This window comes from Bubalus bubalis, chromosome 21, assembly GCF_019923935.1.
Source record: "Bubalus bubalis isolate 160015118507 breed Murrah chromosome 21, NDDB_SH_1, whole genome shotgun sequence".
Classification (NCBI taxonomy): Eukaryota; Metazoa; Chordata; class Mammalia; order Artiodactyla; family Bovidae; genus Bubalus; species Bubalus bubalis.
The window spans coordinates 31,307,264-31,330,423 of NC_059177.1; the positions used below are offsets into that span (position 1 = coordinate 31,307,264).

The following is a 23,160-nucleotide window of genomic DNA, read 5'->3' on the forward strand; positions in this document are numbered from 1 at the left end:
GGAGCCTGGAGGGCTGCAGTCCATGGGGTCGCTAAGAGTTGGACACGACTGAGTGACTTCCCTTTCACTTTTCACTTTCATGCACTGGAGAAGGAAATGGCAACCCACTCCAGTGCTCTTGCCTGGAGAATCCCAGGGATGGCGGAGCCTGGTGGGCTGCCATCTATGGGGTCGCACAGAGTCGGACACGACTGAAGTGACTTAGCAGCAGTAGCAGCAGCAAGGCTTCTTTGAGGAGGTAACATCTGAGATGAGATGTATGCTTTTAAATAATCTTCGGGATATAGAGAAATATTCATGATATAACAGTAACATATATAATATAGTCAATAAAATGTTGATGTTGATCAAGGTGGATGTTCTTTTTAAATCTCTATCTAGACAGAGAATACAGCATGATGGTAAGAAACATAGGTCTGTAGGCTTGGTGCCTTAATTTCAATCGCAGTTCCACTGTTTTTTATAGGTGGCCTTGGGTAAGTTACTTTATATCCTTGTGCTCTTTGGTCTTCATTCAAAGAGTGTGGATGATACTAGTAGGACTTAAATAAGTACTATTAAATGAGTGTTAAGTACTACTAGTATCATCCCCATGGTAACTCAGGGGGAAAGAATCTGCCTGCAATGCAGAAGACCAGATTCGATCCCTGGATTGGGAAGATCCCCTGGAGAAGGGAATGGCAACCCACTCCAGTATTCTTGCCTGGAGAATCCCATGGACAGAGGAGCCTGGTGGGCTACAATCCATGGGGCTGCAAAGAGTTGGACATGACTGAGCAACTAACACTACTACTACTACTTCTAGTATTAAACGAGTTAATACCAACAACAGTTCTAGAAGAGTGAGTGACACATCTTGGAAGCACTATATACAATATATACATACATATTATTATATATACAATATACATATATATAATATAATAATACATTAAAGTTACATTAATATATATTCTAAACTGAATACATACTACATAGTATAAATCTGATGCATATATAGACACATATGCTAAATATATATACCAGATATTTCTATTGTCTTTTGGTGAAGCAAATAAAATGTGTTAATAATGGTAGAATTACAGGGGATTTTATTTTGCTTGTCTTTTTGTATTCTTCACAGTTTTATAGACACAAATGTAAATGCTGAGTTCACATCAAAATAAAAATCAATATTATTTTAGCACAAAAGAGAGAATTTTTAGACTTTCACCAGGATCAACTGGCATATTGAGAGTGGGATAAGAAGGCCAAGAGAAGATGTGATCAGAAAAGCCTGTACCAGGGAAAATGAGTCAATTGTCAACTGAAAGTTGAGACACCCCACATTCAATCTGTCAGTCAATTCATCCTTCATCTGAAATTTAACACATGTTTTTTGCCAGACACTGTGCTAGGTGCTGGAAATCAAAGACAAATAGAGGTGCATTTTCTGCAAGGAACTCACAGCAGAAAGGGGAAGAGAAATACATCCAAAACTAACCACTGTACACAGAACTATAGGATATAATGAGGATAACTACCCAGGTCTCTGGAGGCTCCAAAAGGAAACAATTAGTTTCAGCTGGAGTAGGGGGTATTGTAGGAAACTTCACCTATGAGATGTCACTTGCATTTGTCTTTGAGGGATAAATTTGGAAAACGCAATCATTTGTAAGAATTCTGGTTTTAGGCAATCACATAGCATGCTTCCTAATCAAACACCAGCAAGATCACCTAGAGAGGGAAATCACAAAGGACAAAGGAGTTATACTTCAGATAAGTGTCTTGATCTCATATCAGAGTGCCTGGTTTCATAAAGCAATTTGTGAAAATAAAGTTTGACTGTCATAGGAATTAGAAGGCATAAGTTCAAGTACTAGCTCTGCCCCTTACCAGTCGGGTAATCTTGGGCAAACCATTAAAATCTCTGACCCTCTATCTACTTCATTCATATAATAGTGATAATAATACTTGACAATAGTGTTGTGAGCGTCAAATGAGATAATGCAAGTAAGAGACTTTCAGTGACATTCAAATAGTTGGGATGATAAACTGTGATGGCTTTAACATAATAGCAACAATTGTGAATAATTATTTAATTTTTAACATTTATAATTAAATACAAACAGTAAGAAACAAAATCAACTGTATATACAACACCAATTAGACATGAGTTTATAGCCTGATTGGCTCCATTTATTTTTTCAGAGCTCTTAACCTATTACTAATCCAAGTGCATCAAGCTATAAAAACTTTATACAATTCTTTCCCTAAGATAATATAATCTTTATTTCTTGAGACACTTTATACTAACATTAAACTGAAAGTAACTGGATAAAAATGAAATGGAGACTCATAATTGCAAACTGTTTTCATGTTGAAAGAAGATTCAACCACAGTCTAGGACTGAATTGCTCTTGCTACAGTTTAGGATCGAGCTATAAAAGTATATCACTTAGCCTATGTCTGCCTACCAGTGCGAAGTATTGTGGCCAACAGAAAACAGAGGTAATTACCCAGAAGCATTAGGCCAAAAATTCCATTTTGGCCCCCTAAGACTGAAGTTGCTTTGCAGGCAGCAGGGAAACCCAGGACGGGGCCATGGTCAATTTTCTCTTAAAACTGTCTTCCCCCTGAATCCTTTTCACCTTGAACAGTCAGCCCTATCACATTTGGAGAAATGATACTTGCTTGCTTTTTCTCTCTTTAAAAGAGCGATTTACTAAGGCTGATTGAAAAGGCTTAAGATGTCCTCTTGTCATGGCCCTTGATAAACATTTCATCTAATATTTTTTGAGACAGTTTTAGTTGAAGCGCTGCAGAAGACAAATCAAAACAATAATACATAAAACTGCTGCTTTACTTGAGTGTCTTAAAAAGACAAACAAACAAACAAAAAAACCCTGAATGTCTTTAAAGGACATCTAACCAGAATTGGCATCTGAAAAATTAAAGAAAACGAAGATCCCATATACTCAGTTCATTTATTTCTCCCCCATCAAAAAAAAAATTAAAAACTCCAGTACTTTGGCCACCTGATATGAAGAACTGACTCATTTAAGACTCTGATGCTGGAAAAGATTGAAGGCAGGAGGAGACGGGGACGACAGAGGATAAGATGGTTGGATGACATCACCGACTCAATGGACATGAGTTTGAGTAAACTCTGGGAGTTGGTGATGGACAGGGAGGCCTGGCATATTACAGTCCATGGGGTCAAAAAGAGTTGGACACAACTGAGTGACTGAACTGAACTGAAAAAAACAGAGGTAATGAACATAAGATTTTATGTGGTCCTATCTAACAGGATATAACAATGGCACATTCCATGAATTACTGACTGCCATTCATCTCAAAAGGTGAGATACTTAGGAAGCCTTCAACTCTCACCTTGAGTAAACTACCCCACTCAGCTTTGAAAAAAGAAAATGTGTGTTTTTAAAATACAACTTCTTTAAGTATCAGTTACCTTGTATTACACTTTTGTCACTACTAGGGAATCCTTATCGTCCTCATTTCGTTCTGTCGTTAACCATAGTATCAGATCTCAAACTTAACTCAGTTTAAGAAAAACAGTGCTCTATACATCAGGAAAATGATTCTAGCTCTTTCTAATAATTTTTCACCATGTGTGATCATGTATGCTTTTTTCTATTTTGTGTATTGTGTCATTACCCACCAAGCTGTGGAGAAGACAGTTCATATATTCTAACAACAAGATATCACTTCTGACATTTGTGTGAACTTTACAAACTTTACACACTATGGGAGAAACTTTTTTTCTTACCTGTACAGTGTCAGCTTAGCAATCATTTGTTAATGGCTTGGTAACTTATACTTACAAATGTCACTTCTCTGTTTTGATCAGATTTCAACTACAGATAATCACAGTACTAAATTCTAAGTTAGAGGACAATTTAAATCCAAAGGAAAATGTAATTTATCATCACAGCTTTAAAAAATAGTCCAAATATTTGAAATGCACACTCACCTTAAATTTTTGGTGCAGAATTAAAATGAAAATCATCCTTCCTTAAAGTCTTATCTAATAATTTTCATAGAGACTTCTGGAGTTTATTGCTCAGAAGGAAAACTTAAAAGCAAGCTACTTTTTTTCAAAAGGCTATTTGTCAATAGAACTGAGTTAAGCCATTGAGAATAAGAGAATGGGAAGGAAAGAGCTACTGACATTTTGTGTGTATGCATGATGTGTGTGTGCTTTGTTTTGCTTTTTTATGAGTAATATGATCAGGAGAACATTGCTCATAATATCATTTTTATCACAGTGTATAAGATGTCTTGGGAGAGCTGCTATTATGGTTGAGATCAATGGTACTGAAATATAGGCCAATCTTGTTTTGTTTTGCTTTGCTGTATAGTGCTTCCCAGATACTGCATTTTTTACAAATTGAAAAGTGTGTTAGCTGCTCAGTCGTGTCCAACTCTTTGCCATCCATGGACTGTGGCCCACCAGGATACTCCATCCATGGGATTCTCCGGGCAAGAATATTGAAATGGGTTGCCATTTCCTTCTCCAGGGGATCTTCCCAACCCAGGGATCAAACCTGGGTCTCCTGCATTGCAGGCAGATTCTTTACCATCTGAGCCACCAAGGAAGCAGGTCTATGGCAACTTTGCATCAAATAATTCTATCAGAGTCACTTCTTCCAACAGCAGTTTCTCACTTTAAGTCTCTGTGTCACATTTTAATAATCCTCAGTGCATGCTGTGCTAAGTTGCGCTAGGTTGCTTCAGTCATGTCCGACTCTATGTATTCATGGACTGTAACCCGCCAGGCTCCTCTGTCCATGGGATTCTCCAGGCAAGAATACTGGAGTGGGTTGCTGTGCCCTCCTCCAGGGGATCTTCCAACCCAGGGATTGAACCTGAGTCTCACATTTCCTGTAGTGGCAGGCAGGTTCTTTACCTGGGTATTCTCACAGTATTTCAAACTTTTTCATTTGTGCTGTATTTATTATGGTAATCTGTGATCAGTGATCTTTGAGGTGACTATGACAAAAAGATTACAACTCACTGATGCTTAGCATTTTTGAGCAATGAAGGATTTTTAAGTAAGGTATGTACCTTGTGTTTTTAGACAAAATGCTGTTACACACTTAACAGACTATAGTATAATGTAAACATAACTTTCAGATGCGCTGAGAAGGCAAGATTCACATGACCTGCTTTACTGCGATATTTGTTTCACTGTGGTCTTTTGCAACAGAACCAGCGAAACCTCTGAGGTGTGCCTTGGAATCCAGAATTAAGGGCACAGAAGATTAAACCTGACTGGTAGTTTGCAAATGAAAAAACAGAGATGGACTTGTGAGATATTTAGAAGGAAGAACAAATAAGAACTGGTAAATAATGTGATGGAAGGACGCACGTGTGTGTGTTTGGTGAGTGTGCTCAGTTGCTTAGTCATGTTCCACTCTTTGCAACCCCATGGACTGTAGCTCACCAGGTACCTCACTCTGGAATTTTTCAGGCAAGATTACTGGAGGGGTTGCCATTTCCTACTTCAGGGGATCATCCCAACACAGAGATCAAACCCGCATCTCTTGCACCTCCTATGTTGGCAGGCAGATTCTTTACTACTACACCAGGTGGAGGGATGGAACAAATCAAAGAATACTTTAAGTTTTAGAAATCAGCAAAAGGACAATACTTTAAAAAGAAAGTAAATTGTGAATTCTTCAGGGATCTTCAGAAATATCAAGTTCAGGGAGGAGAATGAAAGTCCAAGTAGAAAGAGACAAAACACTTGTAATAATTTGGCTGGAAATTCAAATAAAACATACAGTAGTCAGCTGCATGTCTGAGATTGCAATGTGTGATGACTGTGGGTCTCTTGAGGACCAAGACTATTTGCTCTTAGTCTCTGAAATCCCAAGCATATCTAGGCACACAGTTATGTGCCTGGCTGACTGACTGCATAGAGATTTGGTAACCAACTGCACAAAGAAAATGAGTTGTGAGTGTGAATTAAGACCAAGGAACAAAGCAAGGAACTAAAAGGACAAAGTTTGAGGAATATTGAAGGAATGGGAGGGGGAAAAAGAAACCAGTAACAGAGATACGAAAGGTCTGTCAAAGAGGTAAACCCAGAGAGAGAAAGGGGAGTGGAAGGGAAGAAAAAAACAAGAAGAGAATCAGAGGAGTGCCTGTGGGATAGGGTGGGCGTAATGCTACTTATTCATAATTTGAATAAGTAGTTCATAAGTATATTCATAATTTGAATATACATATGTATAGATATATGTATAAACTCTGAAGATGCACCAATGCAAAAATTCTAAAGTCACAATTAGCAAAAATGAAAATCATTAAAATGTTTCCTTAAAAACTTCAAATAAATAAATTAACATCTCCTCTCACATTGATTCATCCATTGCATGTGGGTACTCAATAAATGTTAATTGAACTAAATTAATAACATTTGCTCAGTGGTAATAAAAAATTAATTAACTGTCTGTCTTCTCTGTTACTCACATTTATTCCCACTGCTTCTGCAATTACTTCTAGCCCAAACAGAAATTTTCTATTTCCTTGACTTTTAGTATCCACTTTAATATTTTTCCCCAATACAGATGAACTTCTAATTTTTGTCCTAATTTTTGTGATCTTTTTCCTGTTGAAAAAAATTATTTTCTCTAAGTTAATGTCAAGAACTATGTATAACATCCCAAATATAGTTTCACAAATTCCTTATTTAATTCCAAAATAGTTTTCTCTGCAGAAGATGTGATACCACTTTTTATGTGTTTCTCCTTTTAGCTTATGTTACTTTGTAATACTTTGGGTACAAAGTCAAATAACACCACAAAAGAAGGAATCTGGGGAAATTATTGTTAGCACTCCGTCTACAAAAGACGGAAGATGTCAGTAACATTCACCCAAAATTGTGACTCATTTCAGATGTCAGAATTCTGGGTTGAACAGACTGGGTTCTGAAATGTGTGTTTGTCAGATGATTTTCTAATGAGTAACAGATAGTTCCCACTGGGGAGTGGAAAAAAATAAAAATATAAACAGATATAGAATTAAAATAACTTTATGAATGGCAGCTTAACTTCTCTATAAAATTCTCTCAGTACAAGCCCAGTGTCTCCAAATGGTTGCTTAATGTAGCACACCACTTAGATTCAAAATGCTATACTTAAAAGTGTCGAGAAATTAAAAAGAGAATCATATACCACTTGGCTGTATACTGTATTCTCCGCATGTTCTTACATTCCAGTAACCTCTATCCAACTTTTTTTGTTACTGAATTACTTTGTGCAAAAGCAATTTACATTACATGCTGCCTGACTACGTGTGATAATTTGCACTGATTGTTAATTAATTCTGTAAGTAAATAGCTGCTGTAATCTCTATACTCATCAAGGTTTCGTTATCTATCAGCTCTTCCTGAGGATAGAGCAGCTGTAACTAAACAGGCAGGATTCCCTAATGTGCGAGAAGGTAGTCCTGCTTTGTAAAGATTGCTGAGGGAGAGGTATGTCTATAAAGTGATGTTATTTGCAAGGCTTGATTTCCAGTAGGTGACACATCAAAGGATTTAGAGTGAAAAGGGTTTTGCTGATGTGCAGTCCCAGTGGTGAGGAAGGACAGAGAAAAGCTAAGAACAAATAGGACGAAATATTGAGTAATATAAAGAAACAGGGATAAGAGCAACGGTTTTGGAATCCAAACGGCCTGGGTTCAAATCCCAGCTCTATCATTTACTAACAAGGAAGCCTCAGGCAACTTATCTAAATAAACTTTCTAAGCCTTGGCTTTACTCATTCATCTGTTAACTTGGGGTACCAATTTATGCGTTTCCCATGTATTCTGGGAGGCTGACAATAACTGCCCCCTAGTGTCTTTGTGATGCTTAAATAAGGTACATAGTGGTAACACAGAATACTTGACATAAATGTATACAATTTTCTGTGTGTGTGTGTGTGTGTGTGTGTGTGCATGCGTGCGTGCACATGTGCATTTAAGGCAGTGGTTTGGTATTCAAAATGGATGATTTTAACCCTGGGAGGAAATCTGGCAACATCCACAGACATTTTTGTTTATTGTATCCCGGGGCAATTGGTGTTACTGGCATCACGTAGGGAGAGGACTGGGATGTTGCTAAACATTCTATAATTTCCCTGTGACAAAGAATTATCCGGCCCCAAATGTCAGTACTTCTCAGAGTACTGAAGGCATAATTTGAATGACTATTTGTGATCATAGGTGGTTAGTCGACACTTTGATATCCAAGTAAGAAAAATAAACTATTCTTTTTTATCATTATCATCATTATCTTAAATCCATGAATCTCTCCTGAGTTAGAATCCAAGAGTTTCTCAATCTGTTGAGCTAATTCTATCAATTCAATATTACATTGTTATTACTGTTATTCAGTTGCTAAGTTGTATCCAACTCTTTGCAACCCCATGCTGCTGCTGCTGCTGCTGCTAAGTCACTTCAGTCGTGTCCGACTCTGTGCGACCCCATAGATGGAAGCCCACCAGGCTCCCCCATCCCTGGGATTCTCCAGGCAAGAACACTGGAGTGGCTTGCCATTTCCTTCTCCAATGCATGAAAGTGAAAAGTGAAAGTGAAGTTGTGTCCGACTCTTAGCGCCATGGACTGCAGCAAACCAGGTTTCCCTGTCCTTCACTATTTCCCTGAGTTTGCTCAAACTCATGTCCATTGAGTCTGTGATGCTATCCAACTAACTCATTCTCCGTCACTTCTCCTCTTGCCATCAGTTTTTCCCAGCATGACAGTCTTTTACAGTGAGTCGGCTCTTTGCATTAGGTGCCTAAAGTATTGGAGCTTCAGTTTCAGTATCAATCCTTCCAATGTATATTCAGAGTTGATTTCTTTTAGGATTGACTGGTTTGATCTCCTAGCTGTCTAAGGGACTCTCAAGAGTCCTCTCTACCGCCACAGTTAGAAAGCATAAATTCTGCAATGCTTAGCCTTCTTTTATGGCCCAACTCTCACATCCATATATGATTACTAGAAAAACCATAGCTTTGACTATATGTACCTTTGTAGTCAAAATGATGTCTCTGGTTTTTGCTGCCTAGGTAGATATTACATTAAATGCTACCAACAATAGATGTTTTCCAGAACCTGTTTCTGCCAGTCCCTTTTAACGTGAATCAAACTGCATCTAAGAGATTTAAAGCCAAGAGCATAAGAGACAGAAAATAAAAATTAAGCACTGTTGAAAGTCAAGTCTATTTGGAGGCTCAGAAAGAAACAAAAAAGGCTGAAGACAACTGTGTGTGCAATAGTGTCAGCTCTCACACAAGTTAGGAGCCTTTGGAGAGCAACTGTTTCATAATTAGCTTCTGAAAATCACTGATGCACCTATCAGTAGGCTGTCCTCTCCTTTTTCCACTCTCAAAAGCAGAAGGTCACTATGGCAGTGGTTCCCAAACTTGTCAGCATGTTGGAATCTCCTGGGGAGCTTCCAAAATCTCTGAGGAACTGTAATCCAATCTGTTAAAGGGATAGAGGGGATGCCTGATCTTTAAAATATTTCCAAGTTTTAAAAGATTTCCAAGATGATTCTACTCTGTAGATAGGTCTAGGAACCCCCGTCCTAGCAGGTAGGATCAAGTAGAGATTTCCATCTGCTTCAAACCAAAAAGCAACTTCTGAAAGGACAATGACAATGGAGTTGGCAAGAAGATACTTCCTGCACTGAGCTGCCTAACCACAGTAAAATTAAACCAGGTTGCCAACTCTTTTATTGATTTCAGTCACTCAGTGAGCATTACTCAATCAGGGACTGGGCTAGTGATGGAAAAGGAAATCCTCCAGAAAGCATCTTCACTACCTCCCAATAGTGCTGCCAGATCCCCAGGACTGGTGCTTGTTGAGGTCTGGAGAAGTCCCTGGGAATCAGTCTGGAGGTATGTGTGTTTCACATCTGTTAACCCTTCTCTGCATCTCTGGATCACTTCACTGGTGCAGTTAAGCTATACATTAACTGCACCACTACCCTGTCTGGTCTCTTTCTCTAACCTGATTTTGTGGTATGCTTCTGTTGTACGCTCCTCAACATTTTACTGCATTGCTAATTTGTTCGACATTTCTAAAAGCCAGTGACCATACCTCTGTTGCGTTAGTCACTCAGTCATGTCTCACTCTCTGCGACCCCATGGACTGTAGCCCACCAGGCTTCTCTGTCCAGGGGATTCTCCAGGCAAGAATACTGGAATGGATTGCTATTCCCTTCTCCAGGGGATCTTCCTGACCCAGGGATTGACCCTGGGTCTCCTGCATTGCAGGAAGATTCTTTATTGTCTGAACCCCCAGGGCAGCCCCAGTTAGGCAGCACTGAATTCTGAGGGCCCAGCCCAGTGCTAACACCCTCAATTATTATGTGGGAATCAGTAAACAAACATGGGAGTTGTGAACCACATGAAGCATCTAGGTCTTCTCAGCCTCCCCTGTTTCTCTCCAAACCAGGATCTCAGTCAAAGAGCTTGCTAGACATTCCCTCCCACATTGTTACATGGAAATAAAAGCCTGTTCCCCAAGAAGTACACTCTCAAAGCCACGAAGAAAGACTATCACCTTTATAAGGACCTAACAAATGGCAAAGCAGAGAAAAGACTAGCAACCCAAGAGTCTTCAAGGCAGACATGGAAATGAGCTTATAGGCTGGTTATGTGTGATCCCTTTTCTTATACAGGGAAGGAAACTGAGGTCTGTAAAGACAAAGGAATGCAACAACTTGATTGAGATCATACACATTATTAAACAGTACTGTCCAGCGTTTAAAAATCCTTTTATTGGCCAAAAAGTTCATTTAGGTTTCTCCATGAGATGTTAGAGAATAACCCAAACCAACTTCTTGGCTAACCCAATACTACTTCTGAGATTCACAACACATTATGACAATAAGCTGACAACATTTTATGAGATTTTTGTTAATTCTAGTGAATGAACACCTTGCTTCTCCCACCCATTACTACAAAAACCACCATGGAAATTAGTGTTACCAATTACCATGAAATGTGAAAATTGCCATGTGTTTTAAATTGTATAATTATTACACGTTTATTCTTACATATATTTTCATTCAAAATAATCCTATTCAATAACGTTGCATACTTTCAAATAATATTTTAATCTTAGAAAAGTCTAGAATGGGGATTTGTCCGCAAACATCCATCTTTGGATCCCTAGGTCATGTCAACTACAGCGGGTGTCTATATGTGTGTTTTCTTTTTTCATCTAGATGTGCAACTCACAAATGAAAAGCAGGCAGACCAGAAAGCCATTAATGCTATCGTTATAAATTCAGTATCCGAATTCAATATCACAGATGGACCAGCCAAGGAAACCCCCAGTGAGAAAAAACTGTCAGAATCCAGCATATCACTGTCCTCCCTTGAAGAAAGCCAAACGAAATTTTCCTACCTCCAAACTGATACTTCAGTTCATCCGAGAGACACTGATGGTATGTTTCTCACAATCAACCCATCTCTAAATAAAGCTCCCCAACCCCCAGCCCCTGGAAAATCATCACATATGCTGTTAGGGGGAAAAAAAGTCTTTATGAATATTAAACAGGAAGACTTTGATTTGAAAACTCTGGTGAATGACACATGTCAAGGTCACCTTGCAATTACGAGGTGCTTGGCAGGTTGTTTGCTCTCCAAGGTAGGAGTCTGAGGCAAAGTGTTTTAAATAGCTTGAGTGAGGTATAATCATCCTGGCTATGGAGTTATTAAGTAAATTTCTTAAATGGCCAATTTTTTTCTCTTCTTGGATCTGGAACTATTCAACCTTTGAGTCTAGACTGAGAGGACTGAGAGGAGAAGAAGGCAGAGTGGAATAGTATCAAAAAGTTGAAAAAGTGTAAAAATAAACTTCTTTAACTATAAGGATGCTGACATCAGCAGCCTGTGGGAAAAGGTTGGTTCCTCTGGTAACACTACCTCCTAGACATTTGAATCAGTGCAAAGCTACAAAACCATCTCGATGTATGACATAAGAGGCATGTTTCATTTGCAAAACCAATTTCAAACTGAGCTGATGTTAAATGATCAGCATAGTCAAGTTCAAAGTAATGGACTTCAGACTAAGACATATGGAATTTTAGTCAGGCTAACTTTGCAGTGACCTTTACAGAAGATGCAAATCACTCAAGAGCTTTATAATATTCCATATTGATATTTGCATTTAACGAAAACTCGAAGTTTCTCAAAGGAAAACATAACAGGGTATAGTTTCTGGTCTATATTTAAATTCATATTTGCCTTTCAAAATAAGACAAAAAATGAAATGAACTCTGTATAACAGGAACTTTGAAATCACATCAGTTTAATTCCTGACTCAAATTTATTCACTGTATAAAACTGGATAAAGTTTTACCACCTATGAATCTCAGACTTTCAGTTATATAATGGTGCTAGTAACATGCCATACGGTGTTTTGAAGATCAAATGAAACAGCATGGGTAAAACATCCCAAAGTCTATCACATAATGGGTGTCTAATTTTTGCTTTTATTATGATTATGGTTTTAAAAAGTAAGGAAAAGATTTTTAATACATGTTATATATGATCTTGTGAAAATGTCATGGATGCTTGGACCAGAAGCTACAGACAGGATCTCCTGCAAATGCAGTTGCCAGATGATAATGTGAATAATGAAGCATGGAGATAAACAACAGGCATTGGTGACTATTATGGCAAGGTAAAGAGCACCGCCTCTACTCAGCTCCAACTAATTGTTGCCAGAAGGAAAAAGAGGTTCAGAGTTGCCAGACCTAGAATGTTACACGCAACCTCTCAATTTGTAAGTGTTGGCAACACTTATGATGTTGCCAGCTTCCTTTATGAAGCCCCAGATACTCACAACGAGACATGGATTTTGGCTAACTCTGGCCTGTAGACTGCCAGGTTATGACCTTGAGTCAAGATGATGTCCATATTTCTTGTTTTGTTAGAGCTTGGTGCTAATCAAGAAAACAGGCAATACAACAGCATTCTCAGCATTTTGACACTAAAAAATTCTGTCAAATCATGTCAGCGTTACACAGCTCTTGTAATGATTCCAGAATCAGGAATTCCCATTATATGTATCCACACACACACGTATAGCAGAAACACTCTGACCTGTCTTATCAGGTATCTTGGCAGAATGAGAAGGCCAATGCAGTCAGCATGTTGCCTGAACCCTTGTATTCTCAGGGAAGACTCAAATGACTATTCTGTTAAAATGGCAACCCTACTCTGGTGCCTCATGTAGGAAAAAAACTATTCACTCTGCAAAAGAGCAAAGGAGATTCATGAAGACCACTGAATTAGACTGTCTTGTTAAGGCCTGGACCAAGGATACTGTGGCCCAGGAAATTCCAATATTAAGCTAACAGCCTAGGTAATAGTTTACCCTTCATTTCCCTAGCTGTAAAAAAAAAAAAAACCTCCCTACCAAGCTAAGCACTTTTGGTATCTGGTTAAAAGACAGTAAAACATCCAGACAAGGGCCCACAAACAGTGTGAAGAAACTCTTATTATCCTGGACAGCAAACATCAAGGAACTAAAACAGTTAAATCAGATTCACTTCATTTTAGGAAATTTTGATAGTAATTAATTTAAGGATGCAGAAATTGAGAGCTGGGGTCATTGTTCATACTGAGATAAATACAGAAATATCTTTCAGGAACAGCAGGGGAAACAGAAGGGAAAAGAGAAGACTGCGTCCACTTTCATGTAGTTTGTGGTTAATTTATTTTCAAATATATAAATGAGTGCATAGGAATGGATGCTTAATTGCTAATATCTATTATTTATATACATTTCCCCACTTAAAACAAGGATGGAGAAGCCTCACACATGCAGATTTTGTAAAATGTGCTTCATCCATTAGCACAGTTCATGGTGTGTGCACTGATGGGAATTTAAGAAGGATCTTTACTGCGCATCACACACTATGTGCTGCGACATTATTATTAAATCATGGCTCATCTGTGTGGTCCCATTCCTGGAGAAAAGGGGAGAAGTCCAGAGCACTATCTGTGCTTCTGCTTCTATGATCTGACTGTACAAGCATCCCGGTGGATGATAAAACCAGGGATATACATACTATGAGAAAACAGGCTGCTTAAAAAGAATCCTGAGAATATACCTAATGGATGTATAATTTTGAATCTGAGGTGTCTCATCCAAGTGGAAGAGGAAAATCATAAATATAAGACACCTCAAAAGAATAGTCTTAATTACACCATGGACTACTGAATAAAATGATTACATTTTCTACACTGTAAATTTCATACAATTAAATGCAATAGTGTCACCTTATAAAATGTTTCAATTTTATAATTATTTCAGTTCATTTGCTCAGAAAAAAACATAAGCACAAATTTACTAAGTATCACCCAAATCTAGTCATTCTAGTTCTAAAGAACTAACTTGAATGTTAGTTGTGCTTGTCTGAACTTAAATAGATCTTGACATATTTAAGTAGTTATTAAAATTGATAAAATCAGGGATGATACCCCAGCTAGAGAAAGGCAGTCACACTTTATCTATTTCCATTCTGCATTACAGACTTTTTTGAAGAACTTAATGTTGGGGGAGTGGGAACCAATTTTTATACTTTTGAACCCAAAACTTCCAGTAACCAGTTGGAGCCACCATGTCATGAATCTTGTTATTAACGCCAAGTTCTCTCGGTGACAGAACACTAACCATAATGTACCAGAATACGCCGTTTGGATGAGGTTCATCTTGTCCTTTGCTTTGTTTTTGTTTTTAATTTTGTTTTGGGAGAAGAGGATAGGATTATTTTTTTAATCTGTATTTTTTAAAATCATGTTCTTGCCACTTTGGAAAATGATTCCCAAAGATGCCGGAGCTATGCTTCTGGAGTTGAGAAGTGTGACAGGGACCAGAGAGGGCAGCTACAGCCACCTCTGGTTCCGCCCTCCTCCTGATTCCAGACATGGTGGTGGCAAGAACAACAGCTAGAAGGGCAAACTCAGAGAGGACAGGATCGTGAGTGAGGGACTGACCTCAGGTACACTAGTGGAAATTCCTTTGCACTGTTACCGTCTCCTTTTTAACTAAATATGATCTTTTCTAATGAGGCAGATTCTGCCTCTCTTTTTCTCCCATATTTTTTTTTTTTATTTTTTGGCCATGTGGTACAGCATGTGGGATTCTAAGTTCCCTGACCAGGGATCAAACCTGTGTCCCCTGCATTGGAAGTGCAGAATCTTAACAACTGGACCATGAGGGGAGTTCCCTGCCTCTTTAAACGTGAAGTATGCTTGATTTCCAGGACTGTGTTAGCTTCAAGTATATAGCATAGTGACTCAGTATTTTTGCAGATTATACTCTACTATGCTGCTGCTGCTGCTAAGTCGCTTCAGTCGTGTCCGACTCTGTGCGACCCCATAGACGGCAGCCCACCAGGCTCCCCCGTCCCTGGGATTCTCCAGGCAAGAACACTGGAGCGGGTTACCATTTCCTTCTCCAATGCATGAAAGTGAAAAGTGAAAGTGAAGTCACCCAGTCGTGCTCGACTCCCAGCGACCCCATGGACTGCAGCCCACCAGGCTACTCCGTCCATGGGATTTTCCAGGCAACAGTACTGGAGTGGGGTGCCATTGCCTTCTCCGATACTCTACTATAGGTTATTATAAAATAACAGGTATGATTTCCTGTGCTGTACTGTACATCCTTGTTGCTTACCTATTTTATATACTGTAGTTTGTATCTGTGAAGCCCATACCCCTAATTTGCCCCCCTTTCTATCTCCACTTTAGCAACCACGTTAAGATATGGTGTACCTGTACAAGGGAATACTACTCAATCATAAAAAAGAATGAAATGCTGGCACTTGCAAGAACGTAGATGGAACTACAGAATATTATGCTTAGTGAAGTAAGTCAGGCAGAGAAAGACAAACTTGATATGTGGAACCAAAAGTAATACAAATGAATGCATATATAAAACAGAAACAGATTCTCCCCCTTAAACAGCCAATATTCTAATTACATTTGGAATGGTCCAGAGGCTGCAGTAGTCCTTCAGGATCATAAGAATATCACTTAGCACTTCACAGTCTTCACATCCTCCATGCACCCTAGGGGTGAAAGTAAAGAGGAAATGCTGCTGCTAAGTCACTTCAGTCGTGTCCGACTCTGTGCGACCCCATAGACGGCAGCCCACCAGGCTTCCCCGTCCCTGGGATTCTCCAGGCAAGAACACTGGAGTGGGTTGCCATTTCCTTCTTCGATGCATGAAGTGAAAAGTGAAAGTGAAGTCGTTCAGTCATGTCTGACCCTCAGCGACCCCATGGACTGCAGCCTTCCAGGCTCCTCCATCCATGGGATTTTCCAGGCAAGAGTACTGGAGTGGGGTGCCATTGCCTTCTCCAAAAGAGGAAATAAAAGCACCCTAAGAGGAAATAAAAGCACCCTAAGAGGGTTTTTGTCATGGCTTCTTGCTCAAAGGCAAATACCACATTCGGCTGAATGGCCTGCAGGTCTCAGATCTCCTTTAACTCAGGTTTAAGGAAGGAAGAAGTGAGAAATAAGATGGGTATCCTGACAGCAACATGCGGAGCCTACGCTGTGATGCCAGGTAGGTCAATAAAAGGAATTTAATACGTAAGGAATGTGCCGCAAAGGTATGAAGAGAGCTGAAAAGCCAAGTGAGGAAATTAGCAATAATAGGAAAGCTCTGCCACCTCTTCTTTTGGTCCCTCCTAGTTACCAGTAGATCATCAGTATGCACATTAGCTTCTCAGCCACTAGTAACTATTAGTAGACAAAACAGAAGTAAGTGGCACCAGCAGAAGCCACAGAGAGAAGGGCATTTGGAAAAAGATAAAACCAAAGAGAAGATTCAAAGCAGAGAGCTTTGTAGCCTGAGGTAAGGATTTAGGACCTACTTCTAAAGGGAGAGTGAGATGTTCTAATTTATGATTTTAAATATCACAAGGGCTAATGAATTTGAGGTGGGCTCATGTGGAAGCAGTGTCCTGGACAGGAGGCTGTTACCATGGACCTGATAGTGGCTACAGCTAAGATAGTGGACAGAGGCTGATGAATTTCAAATAGGACTCTGCAAGGAAATCAGTGAAACTCAGGAGAGAATTGGGTGGAGAGGGTATGATGAGGAAAAGAAAAATGAGAGGAATGAGGTTCAGCTTTGAGGCAATTCATATGTGCGTTCAGGAGCCATTCACAAGATAAAATTAGGGAAGAGACAGGTTTGTGGAATGTGGGAAAGAGGGAGCTCCATGATGCAAGGTGGCCTTGCTAAGTGAGAGATGTTCTGAACACAGTGCAGATGAGATGAGACGCAGGCGGCTGGATGGATGCTGGGCACGAGGTCATGATACTTTAGATTGGCCATGAGGAGTGCTAATGATAGGCTATGGAACATCAAGTTCATGCAACATTAAAGTCCTAAGGAATACTGCAGGCAAAGGAAAATATACCCATTCAGGAGAATGGAAAGTCCAATTCTCTTTTCAAACAGTTGAGATTTTCCCCTGAACTGCTTACGCTACTTTTGTGCAAACAAAAATGGACCATACGCAAAACAGTTTCCCCTGATCATGCAGAATTATTTAATACGTTTTTTAGGAACTGTGTGGAACACACTTGAAAGTGGGGGGAAAAATCTGTTTTCAATTCATTAATATTACTGTGTTTTTCTGGGCTAGAGGCTCTGCCTTTTATAACCAAATAAAAAGGACTGACTTATAAACAGAAAAAGAATAATGGGCTCTATTCTCAAGTGCAAGATAGAGATAAGGAAGGAAACAAATGCCGCTTGCCCAAAAGATTAGGTCAATATATATATATAGTACAATATATATATATATATACATATATATATATAATATTATACATAAAATCTATGGTGTACATCAGAAGCAGAGACCTCCAGGGTCTGACAACTTGAGGAGATGTTGGCAAGAGGATTCAAACCAGCTATATACCCACAGGAAATTACAAGGCCATTTCACAAACAGGTTTTCACACTCTGATAGGAAATACCAGCTCCCATCCCCAGAGGACACCCTGCACCCAACCTGACTTATTTCTAAACCAAACTTTGAGTCTTGTAATACTTACAAATGACAGGATCTGGTGGGTAAATTATTTTTATATGGTCACAGACCTGAGTAAGTCTCTGATTCTCCAGTCTAAGAGATCAGGGAGCATTTGCTTGGAATATTTTCTCCTGAGAGTCTCTTCTTTACCAGGGGCTGCTAGAGCAGCAGTCTTGGCATTAAAAAAAAAAAAAAAAGTGATGAGGCTTTATGCCCAAGATCTTTGACCACCAACACGCCCTCTTCAGAAATGCATACTGAGAATAGTCTATGAACGGCACTCACTCACTGATGAATTTTTGTGGGTGATTTGTAGTGACTTGTGACCTATGGGTGAGTTGGCCACATGCTAGAAGCTGGCTCTAAGGGAATAAAAATACACCCTGTCTGGCAGAGAGATGAGTACACACACCATAGACGTATTATGAAATAGGCCACCTAAACTATAAATACTGAGTAATGGCCACAGCACCTGCAACAATATATAGCAATTAAAGTGGTCATAAAAGTTATGGCCTGGTTCTTTACCACTCTGTCTTACTGGGAAGAAAGAATCAGAGGGTGAGAGGCTGGGGAGAGGGCAGGAGGGACTGAGGGATGAAGGAAGATTTTTGTTTATCTGTATGCAGAACTCATTTTAGACCTTTATATATAGATATTTTTAACTAAATTAGAATGAGTGTATTTAAAATATTTGTTCCCTTTCAGAGAATTTCCATGTTCTCCCTTCTCTTAAACACTAAGCAGTGTTGCGCAACAGAAGAGCAGTTCTGTTATGAATAACAGAAAAAAGTTTTCCGGAAGACATTCTTAAGAAGTCAATGGATGGGGACCTAAAAACACTTAGACAGCACTGGCAGATGATGCAGAAAGCAGAATTTGCAGGCTTGTGTAGTCAGTCAACTGAAGTCTGAAGACCAAAGATTACTAACATTCTTAATGGAGGAAAAATAGATTACAAAAGTGTAATAATGTTAATTGACTGATACGCCCATTAGGAGAGGGGAATTTTCCCCAGTTCACACTAAAATGTTACTTTCAACCATCAGCAGTCTTCAGTATACTGATTTTAATTAATTAGATGATATATCATATGAACACTTACCTACCCTTTTTAAAAACTCTTACATGTTTTTGAGACTTTCTTAACTTAAAAAAAAAAAAAGAAGGAGGGAGGAAGAATGAAGAAAGAAAAGGAAAGAAGTTATAATTTTAACAAAAGAACTACTTCATCTTCTAACTAATTTCCTTTATAGAAGCAAACAAACAAAAATAATCCATAACCCATCACAGCTGCTTGGCTAGAATTACCAATTACCTTCGATGCCTTAGAGATACTTTTCATATTTTTACAAGTCTGCATAGCAAATTTCTAAAACAGTTTTCTTACATAGGACTGATAAGATTTATACCATTTTAGGTGTATATGATGATGTATTTCATTTAACTATATAAAATCAAGGCTGATTCCTCGCTGATCTCCTGGAGGAAAAATGAGACAGGGCTTAAAAATAATATACTACCACAAACAACTACGATTATTTAAAAAGTAATTTATGTTAGGTTTTGAAATGTGCTTTTCACTGGCACTGAATATGGGTGTGGCAGATTTACTGGAATCCACATCAAACAAATAAAAAAGCCTTGTGACGAGAAGCCAGAAATGTGGATGGTCTCTCCTTGTCCCCAAATCTAATTGCTCCTGAAAGCTCCCAGCACTTGAGGAGGACTTGCTCTTTTCCAGACCACTGCAAGGTTTCAAGAGAGGTAGCTAATTGTGCAACTTCCCAGCACCTCTATACACAATGTAAATATAGGAGTTTAGAAAAGGGACAGCACTTTAAATAACCAGATTATGTGGAATCAATAGGAAATGCTCAGGAAGTTAATAAAGCAATTACTTAAGTAGAGTGAGTACTGGACAGGGGGTGGGAGCAGTTGAGAAAATAACGGTGTACATCACCTCCAATACAGATAAATAATTAAGAGTCGGCTATAAAGTTATCAAACACACCACTGCACATGCTTGCCCTGCATCTGCATCCCCAGATGAGCCACATTTAATTGTCTTTCTTTCTTCTTTCCACAGAGGACTGCGCCTCCCTTATCCTCACCTGTCTGTTCTGCCAGTTTCTGGACTGTCTCCTGATGCTCCCAGACACGTGTGAAACGGTGTGTATCAATGTTTGCTGCCCCTCTCTCAGGTACCATCACACCTCAGATGAAAGCCACTCCCGGAACGACTGCAACTGCAACTCTGACATTGACTGCAGCCTTTTTGAATCTTGTCACGAGACCAGCGACTGTCTGGAGCTGGCCATGGAGATTTCCGAAATTTGTTATCGTTAGCACAACAAAGGAACCGTGTTCAGGCAGACCTTTTGGCCCTCAGGGGAAACTTCATGACAATGAGCCTGTGATTTTCATGTGCTGAAATGTAAGGACTGTACACATTTCTTGGATGCTCTAGACCATTTTATTCTGCACCTGTCTGGGGAAAAGCTAGTATTGTCAACTCAGTGGTCTTGTTCCAAATTTCCCCACCGCATGGCTCGCTGAAAAATCAGATCTTGATCACATGTGATGAACAAATCTTACATACTTCTTAAATGCCATAGGTACAAGATGTTTCTTGACTGCAAAATAGCATGCAGAACCATTCTGTGTTATTGCACTCATTGGCTTGCATCATGGATTCAACTTCATTCACAAATTCAGGACAAATTAGTGCATTCTTTTAGAATTGACATACATTAGCTTGTCTTTCTAATGGACTCATGCATAAACATTATGCATTGTTGGTTATTATTAATAATGTATTGTATAACATCATTTTGTAATTAAAAATTTATTTATACAGTCTCTTAAAATTCACTTATATGTACAGTTTAGGTAGGAAAGGGAATTAAATGAATTAGAAACCGTGTTCCTGTAATTACAACAGATGTCTCTAAGACATACCCAGTGAATTTTGAATATGATGTACTTTGAGAGAGTACTGTAATTCTAGACCATATTATTATATGCTTATGACTATGTCATAACAGGTTATGCATATTCTTAATTTGTTACAGAAAATCTTTTCTTTATTCTAATAAGCAGAAATGGGAATTATGTGCAAGTTTCAAGAAAATGACCCCAGATCGTTAATTCTTCATTTTCCTCATTTCTGTTTGTCAGGTACAATAAGCAACAGGATATTAAAACAGAACCAGTTCATTTTACTAAATGATCAGTTGTGTAGGAACCCGAAAGAAATTCATGTACAGGTACTTATTCAGCACTGAGTTTCCTAATACAGAATGTGCTGCAGAAACCATATCTTTTTTTCTTTTTCTGAAAATTCAAGTGATTCATAATTATATTGAGCACTTTTTCATATTTATAAAAAATCTTTTAAGATGTGGTATAAACTTAGAAAGTGACTTTTGACTCCAACAAACTAAAACAAACAATCAAACAAATTAAAGCGATTTGTGGAGGCTGAAGTCACTTGAATTTTGTGCAGTCTCTGTAGGCATGGCGCTGCTCACAAATGTGTTCTTAAATATTCTAATGATGCTGTCTCACTACCTTCATCGAACGTAAAAAAAAAAAAAACACACTGTCAATAACCAAAGAACACAAAAGTGAAATGAGTCAACAGAATTTTTTATGATCAAGACAAACAACAACAACAACAAATCCCAAAATATCTATCTTTGCCTGACTTTGGCAATTTGGGACAAAAGGCATGTTTGGTTTGTGTGTGTAGCCAACTAGCACATTTTTCTACTATGCAATAACTTCCTCAAAACACTGAAAACTCTTAATCTTTTGAAAATATTTTAAACTGCCCATAGAAAGAACATTGAACTGCTCTTGTCTTGTTCCTGGTAACACAGTGCATCTACGGCTCCTGCAGGCTTCGTCCTTGTTCAATTATCGTGTTATCCACAAAGCGCAGAGCAAGACAGAGCCCAACCCTTATGAAACACTGTAGTCCCAATTCTTTCTAGAAGCTTAGAGACAACTGTATGCATAGAACTTGCAGCTCTTTAGGATGGAAAAATGTAAACTATTATGAAGGGGACCTAAAGTTGTTGTTACCCAATATTTTCAAAAGAGAAAACAGTCCCCCAAGTACTGACTGATCCTAGATCATACAGTGATTTAATGGCAGTGTCAGAAACTCAAAGTGGTGGTCTAAGTTTCTAATGGCCGTGCATTACCCCAGGATTCTCTACTTCTTAGTTCAGCTCTACACAGCTATATACCTGTTCCAGTTGCTCAAATATCAAAATACTACCAGACTGGCTCATAAACAGTTGTTGCTGTGAACCTCCTTAGGGCTTCTCCCATACCCCTAACCACCTAGGCCCTCTCCCAGCCCCTACCCACTTCCTCACAGCCCAGTCACTCAAGGAAGACCATCTGGACCTGTAGAGGGTCTTTGGGATCCTGTCCCAATAATACGGCATCTCATCCCATTCATCAGGCCATGTCATGTAAATGTTAAATATTTTGACTATCATCCCCTTATTCTTTCTAGTCTACATAACCCTCAAATTGGGCAAAGATGATCCATTTCAGAAGTGAACTGAATACTTGTCAATTAAAGACATAAAAATTGTCAGGTCTTATTTTATACTGTGGTCAGAATACTACAAGATCCTTCTGTGGCCTCTCTTTCCACGGCTTGTTAACTTATTCCTCACTTTCAGAATTTGCCATGCTCTAACAGAAAGGGTCGGTTATACAAAGTGTGAAATTTCTTTTCTTTATCACCAATAATAAAACATCATCCTTTTTGCAAACATGAATGGCTCTTTCAATTGAATTCTTACACAATAAAGCATACACAGCTGGGAAAATGCAATTGCAGAGGTAAGACAGATGAAAAAGGAACGTGGTTATTGATTAAATACAAATATCAGGGTCTGAGAAGGTTCATATTTTTTTTTTCTGCCATGATGAAAGCCTGTGATCACAAATAAAGATAATGTTGTTCTTTAAGGTGGGCTTCTTAGGGAAAAGAACATTCTGATTTAAGGAAGCACATTAGATAAGAGAGCTCTGAGAACATACAACCTTTATAGGGATTCCAGAAA

General features: G+C 38.8%; 1 protein-coding gene across 1 annotated transcript in view; it reads left to right on the forward strand.

Annotated features, from left to right (window-relative positions):
* The window catches only part of MDFIC2 (MyoD family inhibitor domain containing 2), a 112,707-nt gene extending 89,839 nt beyond the window's left edge, over nt 1-22,868 (forward strand). The window contains exons 4-5 of the mRNA XM_044933713.2: nt 11,228-11,449; nt 20,160-22,868. Of these exons, the coding sequence (XP_044789648.1) occupies nt 11,228-11,449; nt 20,160-20,419 (482 nt within the window). The 3' untranslated portion in view covers nt 20,420-22,868. The remainder of the gene's footprint in view (nt 1-11,227; nt 11,450-20,159) is intronic.
* Nucleotides 22,869-23,160: the final 292 nt, after the last annotated feature.